The sequence below is a fragment of the Syngnathus leptorhynchus genome, chromosome 13, assembly GCF_054491065.1.
Source record: "Syngnathus leptorhynchus isolate UIUO chromosome 13, UIUO_Slep, whole genome shotgun sequence".
NCBI lineage: Eukaryota > Metazoa > Chordata > Actinopteri > Syngnathiformes > Syngnathidae > Syngnathus > Syngnathus leptorhynchus.
In genome coordinates, this window is record NC_141207.1 from 1,720,263 (window position 1) to 1,727,677 (window position 7,415).

The following is a 7,415-nucleotide window of genomic DNA, read 5'->3' on the forward strand; positions in this document are numbered from 1 at the left end:
GTTTATTGATCATTTTGTTGTGAGCTATATGTTTTTCCCCAAACATAGCATGGACATTTGCCAGGAAAATTTAATATTCCAACATGTGTATGACCTCAGAATTAACATCTATGATATGTTGTCAAGTTAAAGTGCAGACGTATGTATTTTTTTGTTTGTTTTCATGAATAAAGAGCGAGCGTCGTGTGTCGTCTGGACAGGTCACTCAGCCGCACTTGGCCATGCACATGAGCAGCTCCATGCGGACGGCGATGCGGGTGTGCCAGCCCAGAGGCAGCAAACGTATGTAGCGTGCCACGATGGGCGGGCGCAGAAGGTTCTGCACCGTGGACGAGCGGTCTGAATTTCCGTAGAAGACCTGAGAGCAAGACAGCCAGCGCCTCATCAATTGTGGGTAACAATTAGTCCAAATATCAAATCTGTATATCTACCCGGTTATTTCCCGTCTGGTCCTTGTAGTAGACCCAGTTGAGCGTTTCCTCCGTGCGGTACTGGACGCTGTACTTGGTGATCCACTCGTCCGAATCGCAGCGACCCTGCGTCAGGATGCCCGAGACCACGCCCACTTCCCGCAGGTCGATCTGCAGCCACTGGTGCTGGTCGTTGTACTTGGACAGCCAGGCGCACCTGACGCGTGCAGACGGAAGAACAGACTGCTCACGCTGGCGTATTTAACTCGAGGCGGGTGTCGTACCCAAAGCCCTGGTTGTTGAGTCGAGCCTTGTTGGGAACCCAGGAGGAGTACCAGCTGCTGTACTGGTCCTGATGGGAACTGCTAATCTGGTCCGACGTCACCGAGCCGGACTCGAAGCCCAGGGCTCTGTGGTACGGACACTCTGGGTGAACGAGACCAGCACAACGATGCTTGACTGCAATTACACAACCACCGGCGCAGAAGCTAAAAAGTGTGACGTCATCACACCTGGCATGCAAGTCAATGGTTGGCCTTGAAATGGCTCTGGCGGTGAGGTGGGCGCGACAGTGTCTGAGAGGCTGGTGGGCACCATGGCCTCACAGTCACAGGTACACGCTTGCACGTTCCTGCTGGTCCATGTCTCCTGGATCTGCTGATCCTCCTCCTGCATCTCCTCCTCCACCTGCAGGATCTCCTCTTCCTGCAGTGACCAAAACGAGAAAGAAACGAGAAAATGATTGACTACCACTTCCGTTGATGTTTTTATTTTTTGCTACCCGGGAGAACATGTGACATTGTGGAGGAAAGGTCTATTCAGGAGGACAAACTCAAGGACATTTTGTTTTTACCTCCTGCGAGTCAATAGCCCCGACTGTGGCATATCCATCCATCCATGCATGTATGGAATGTAAAAAGACATCTTTAAAATTTTTATAGACAACATGGTTCCATCTACATTGAAACCGGCATAATCCAACAAAAACACGAGTGGATCGAGTTTAAGTCACGCTGATCTCAGCGTTGACATTTCGAAGAGGCCGTAAATGCACACCAACCAACCAAATCTTGTCCCATGAAAATATCCAAATGTACAAAAATGCGAGCGACTCCGCCTAATCTCCTTTGGGACAAACAATTAGCAGAACGGCTTGTGTCGTTACTTTCAGAGTTTCCACTGTGTGTGTTTCCCTGATAAAAATGATTCTTCACATCATTCTATGAATAAACTTTGTTGACTTACCCTGCAAGAGGACAAGGAAGAAAAGGAGAGCGGCCCAACGAAGAACGCTGGCCTCCATCTCGTTGCTCGGCCGTGCTGAAAATGGGATGTGAGCCCTGCGTCAGGATTGCGATTGAGATTACACTAATCCAATACAGTCAAGCGTGAGGCCTTTATCTAATACGCATTATTGGCTCACTGTTTAAATGAGTGACACATCCAGTTTTCTCAGCCATTGTATACAAGCAGCAGAGAAACCAGAGGTCAAAGGTCAAATTTCTTTTTTGGGATATCTTTATGCAATAGTTATTTAAAATGTGCATGCATTTCACACACAAACATTACTGCTTGATTTTGTTATTTCATGATAGTGGAACTACTGTCACGGTCCGTACTATTATTTTTTTCATTATCCAATCAGCTTTCTCTGTGGCATGATCAACGTCTGCGTCAGCCATACAGGGTTAGGAAAGGTGGGACTAAAACAATAAACCAATGAGCGTCGATCAAACGGCGTCTCTGGCCAATCACAAACTTGACTGCGATTGGCATCGGCAGCCTCTGAGTGAGGGGTCCTTCTGATGGCTGGCTAAATTGTGAATTCTTCTTCGGAACTGTGTACAAATTAAAGGTAATATTTTGACAAAGTCTGTTTTTAGTAGACGTCTCAAGTTGGGCTCGAAGCGTGCGTGTTGTTTTTTTGTCTGGAATAGTTGCCGAATAACGCTGTTAACGGTACGCTATTGACACTGTTATGTACTTCCCGTTAGCTTGCATAATGCTACTTTTAATATTTGGATATGCGGTTTAATAACAAGTGGGAGGGAGTTACAGATGCGATAGCGTACTACAGCAATTAACTATCGTCAATATCATATTAAAAATAACGTTTTCTTTTCACCGATAGTCGATCTGACTAGTGTATGAGATGAATCATACAACAAGTGTTGAGTGGAGTCATCTGGAACATTTTGCGACCACCTCGTGCCATCGTTTCCTCTTGCTTCCACTCGCCGCTTGGGCTCTGATGATTCTGACAATGATTTTCTTTTAGATGCAGTTCATGCTGCTTTTCAGCAGACAGGGCAAGCTGCGGCTGCAGAAGTGGTACGTGCCCCTGTCGGACAAGGAGAAGAAGAAGATCTCCAGGGAGTTGGTGCAGACCATCCTGGCCCGCAAGGCCAAAATGTGCAGCTTCTTGGAGTGGAGAGACCTCAAGGTTGTCTACAAGAGGTGAGCGTATGTCAATCTGTGGCTAATCAAATGGAAATACGTAAATAAAACTCAAATTGATATAATTTCTGTAGATGAAATAAACACGTGAATGGCTTGAATAATGATTTTAGATTTCTTCGCTACCACTGTAGCCTGAAGTTGCGAAGATGATGGTAAATGAGGTAAATTGCTTCCAAGGCAGACGAAGTGCAGTGTAATATCCGTCTTGGCTTCCTGTGTTTATTATTATTAACCAGTGGTCACATGCTTTGAGAGTGCGTGAGGGATTATCCCGGATAAAGGAGTCCCCTGCCGGGTGGCAGGAACAAGCTTCGCTTTGGAGCGTGCAGGCCAGCTGATCACCTGCCGTTGCTTTCATAAGGCAAAAGTGCCACGTTGGCAGCATGTTTTTTTTTACGGTACCTGAGAGGACAAAGTGACGAGTGGGCGTTTTCACTCCGTGATGATGATGAAGGCTTTTGACGGGCGTTTACTTTCACTGTACAATGAATCACAAAATTCATCTCTTGGCAGATACGCCAGCTTGTACTTCTGCTGCGCCATAGAGGAGCAAGACAACGAGCTGATCACACTAGAGATCATCCACAGATACGTGGAACTGCTGGACAAATATTTTGGCAGTGTGAGTTGGACGGCCTCAGCGTTACCACCTTAATCACCACCTAACGCACCCCCCCCCCCAAAAAAAAAAAAAAAAACTTCTAGGTGTGCGAGCTGGACATCATCTTCAACTTTGAGAAGGCCTACTTCATCCTGGATGAGTTCCTGCTGGGCGGCGAAGCCCAGGAGACGTCCAAGAAGAACGTGCTCAAGGCCATCGAGCAGGGCGACCTGCTGCAAGAGGTGAGCGACGCACGCCTGCATCCAAGGTCATGTTCCGTTTTCAAAATTGGCAACTTTACGGGAACTCACAAAATAGGAGTAGGAACAGCGATACGGTTTACAAATTTTTCCCAAATCTTAACTGGCAATGAAAAGTCAACAAATATATATTTTTGAAATTTTCACTGCTTTGGAATACTTCCCACCGTCCCCTAACTTCTCGCCACTATTCTAAATGTGAAATTCTACTCGGTTACAGTAGAGGGAGCCCCGGAGCAGAACACTTTTTCAAACTCGATCAGATAGCGAAGCTTTGGGCACTTTAATGTGAATATGGTGGGTCCAGTTATGAGCTGGAAAGGAACATACCCATATCTTTTTTTTCTTGGTTTAAAAACAACAAAAATGGCGGTACTTTGGGGCAACTGAGTCGAGATACTGCTGTATTTTAAATATTTATCATCTGCATGCTTGTGTTCGTTCTTTACATTCTTGTGAGTTTTCTTTTCCTTAATTGTGTCTCCTTTCTTTCTGCTTGTGTGTATTTTTTATTTTTTTTGTGTGACTTGCAGAACATAGACTCTGAGATGCGCATGTTTGCAGGTACACAATTTGTTTAGTCCTACTAGTGATAGATGACTAGCTAGTCCGCTAGTAGTACTTTGTAGTTCAATAAATGAATCCAGTGACTTCTGGACACCACAGGAAAAATCTTCTTGGAAGATGCAGTGGAATACATTAGCACAAAACGGACACGTTGTTTTGAAGCCATTTGCGGCAGGTCTTAAAACAAGTTTCAGATGTGTCGCGTAATCACAGCGAGCTCTCTGATTGGCTGGATTGTCTTATTCATAGAACCCGAGTGAAGACTGGGGAGGTTTGCCAAGTGATGAGCTGTTGTAAGGGGCCACCGCCTCACGTGGGTAAATAAATCCGTGTAAAAAAACGCCGCCGTGCACACCTGCATGCTGGACGGGCATGAGTTGCTCCAAAACGACGCTACTCACCCCCAGAAAAGTATGGCGAGTTTGCTTTGAGGTTTCAGGATGAACCTCAAAGGCGATATGACCTTGTGATTACAAACATAAAAAAATGACTGGCTGTTGCTGTGTTTCTAAAACCTTTGAATGTTCTGCGTTGTAGTCCAAAGTGCCAGTCAGAATCCAGAGCTTAGTTCTGACCGCACGATACCGAAAAGCACTTTTAATGTTTTCTCCGCAAGGTTGAGGTGAGCATTAGCGCTTGGCACTGTGCTGTAATTACGCCGCTAGCTAACATACCTCGGCGGATTTCGACAAAGCTATTTTTCATAACACGCCCTCCATGGAACATTTGTCAGGCTCCTGGTCATTAGTTTGCCGCCTCCTGCCAGCAAGCAGATCTTTGTTTGGAATAATGATGCCCCAGAAGATGAAGAAGACTTAGCTGAGGCTTCTTTTTGTAATCAACCTGTTTGACTCTCAGGTATGACGGTCTCTAATGTGACCTCGGAGACTTCGGGACTATTCCAGAACTTGACGCGCTGAGGTGAATACCGTCTGCCGAGTTACTGTGTAGGTCGCCGGTGCTAGTACAAGGACAGTCTTCTTCACTTGTCTCGTGTGTCTGGTTTCATATTTATCGTTGTGTGTGATTCCTTGTCCCATCTAGTTTCTCCCATTTCGTTTTTCCAGTCTTTTTCATGTCTGGTTCGTGTCTTGATCTGTTTACTGATCCAGTACTCTGGGTGTGGTCCCTCGTCCAGTCTTATTTTTGGTTCAGTGTTCTGAGTACGGGTCTGGGTCAAGTATTTCAGTTCCTGCTCCAGTGCTCCCAGGCCAGCAGCACCACTGGTATTATTTTCGTTGTGGCGCTCCTAATTGTTTCCCCCGTTTTGACGTCACTCTTAAGACAAACAAGGGACCGCCGTCTTTGTCGACTGCAAAGCGTCCCGTTAGGCGACGACGTAGCACGTGGTGGAGTTTCAAGTGAGGCCTCCCCGGCTACGTGTTCTTGTGTTCTAAAGGCTTTCTGTCTCTCCCTCAGCCCCGTCACGAGTACTTTAATGTGCCTTTGTACTGACTGGCTGCCACTCCCGCCCGCCCGCGCCATGCATGCTCAGCACCTTTTGCTCCGCACCACATCCTTGTGTCTTGTAGCCCAAGCCCGAGCGTACCCACCCCCGTAGGTGTGACGCACCGCAACTGTCATACATGTGGCTGTTACCTTCTTTGTTACGTGATAAAGCTTGCCTGCCACTCAATCTGCTTGTGGAAGTTGCATCGTGGCCAAGCTTATCACTGAATTTGTATGCTTTGTCTTTTTAAAAAAAAAATTTTTTTACAGCTTCTATTTTAGAAAATGGAGTCTGTTTTTTTCTCGTGTGCCATTCATGCATGTTACCTGTTCTTCTATTTCGTCTGTTTTTAGTTTTTAAATTGACAAGCACAATCTTTGCGATACTTATAGAAGAGTCACTTTCTATTCATATTTTAGTGTGGTATTAATGACATGAACATTTGCGATTTTTGCACCGATTATTAATCAAAGGCCTAATTGACCTTCCATGTGAGTAATATCGAAAGCTTTATAAGAAGCTGATAGAGGGACACAAGTGATTGCAATCTGACTAATCAGCACCGTTTTTTTATGATCCAGTGCAATAGTTTGATGATATGTAGGTTTATGAAGAATAAATATGTTGTGATTCTTATTCAGCTCCCCAGTGTTTTTCTTGCATTTTATTTTGGTGGCATTTGCATGTGACTGATCAGATGTGTTGCTTTCTTGACTTTGTGCCCACGCTGCTGCTAGGATGTCAAAGTAAGTGCTGCTACTTTCTGCTAACATGCTACTTGGCTGCTGTGGTCTGCTGTCTCGCACCATTTAATGAAACACCTAAAAAATACAAATTAGAATACATTATTTGTTTTGCTTATTTTCACATTTGTTTGGGAAAAGATGTACTTTAACAAACAAGCAAACAAAAAAATGGTGTACCTACCCACAAGGTGCATACTAGTATTTATCATATTTAAAAACAGAAACAAGTCAAGTCAAGTCGTGTTTGGATAATTTCAAGAGTTTTGAAAGTGTTGCATGCACAAAAACTGTAAATGTGACATCGTCAGTGTCATTTGTTCTCCACATACTTAGTGTTTGTTTTTGCAGGACGGGGAGACACCGCGCAGTGTTCTGGAGGAAATAGGACTGACATAAAAAAAAAAAAAAGAAAAAACCTCATGCACAAGCCACACCCCCTTCAGTATAAGTTGACATTTTCCCAGTAACAATAGGTATCTTTTCTTATGTTTAAAAAAACAATGTAGCACTCTTTTTATATGCAATTCTTGACTACTACTGAGAATAGTTACATGCGTAACCAAAGCTGTCATGAAAAATATGTATTGCGTACATTAAAAGGGAAGTCAAAAGTATTACAATAACAGAACCAAAGAGTTTGTTTAGCTTTTTTTATACTCTTACTTTACACTGGAAGGCACAGCTGTAGTGTACAAAGTGACATCACTGTGGCCATCGAATCCATATTACACTGAACATTTTCATTAAATATGACATCACAATACCAAGCCAATGTGTCCTGTATTTGCTTGCCAATAAGAAAGTAAAGGAGTTATTTTAAAAATGTATAGTATTTATAATTGACGCCAACAATCTGTTTATTGTCCAATTAGATTTCAGCTTCCACGTGGTGCCCTTGTAGTAATTGACTTGATGATTGGT

The 7,415-nt window shown here is 44.2% G+C and overlaps 2 protein-coding genes across 6 annotated transcripts; one reads left to right on the forward strand and one right to left on the reverse strand.

Annotated features, from left to right (window-relative positions):
- Positions 1–100: 100 nt before the first annotated feature.
- On the reverse strand, positions 101–2,658 carry LOC147046852 (retinoschisin-like). Of its 2 annotated transcripts, none has more exons than XM_085928284.1 (6): positions 2,616–2,658; positions 1,656–1,750; positions 923–1,115; positions 695–836; positions 432–627; positions 101–358 (listed from the first exon to the last, which is right to left on the reverse strand). In XM_085928284.1, the coding sequence occupies exons 1-6, from the start codon at positions 2,623–2,625 to the stop codon at positions 206–208; spliced, it is 789 nt and encodes a 262-aa protein (XP_085784410.1). In that variant the 5' UTR covers positions 2,626–2,658; the 3' UTR covers positions 101–205. The 2 variants fall into 2 exon arrangements, with proteins under 2 accessions (XP_085784410.1, XP_085784411.1); XM_085928285.1 differs by lacking the exon at positions 2,616–2,658 and adding an exon at positions 1,264–1,286 and having other exon boundaries at positions 1,656–1,713.
- LOC147046853 (AP-1 complex subunit sigma-2-like) lies at positions 2,140–6,995 on the forward strand. Of its 4 annotated transcripts, XM_085928290.1 has the most exons (7): positions 2,140–2,265; positions 2,689–2,867; positions 3,384–3,492; positions 3,576–3,713; positions 4,265–4,295; positions 5,157–5,219; positions 6,843–6,995. In XM_085928290.1, exons 2-6 carry the CDS (start codon positions 2,689–2,691, stop codon positions 5,216–5,218), a joined length of 519 nt encoding a protein of 172 aa, XP_085784416.1. In that variant the 5' UTR covers positions 2,140–2,265; the 3' UTR covers position 5,219; positions 6,843–6,995. The 4 variants fall into 4 exon arrangements, with proteins under 4 accessions (XP_085784416.1, XP_085784412.1, XP_085784415.1 ...); XM_085928286.1 differs by lacking the exons at positions 4,265–4,295; positions 5,157–5,219; XM_085928289.1 differs by lacking the exons at positions 4,265–4,295; positions 5,157–5,219; positions 6,843–6,995 and adding an exon at positions 5,718–6,384.
- Positions 6,996–7,415: the final 420 nt, after the last annotated feature.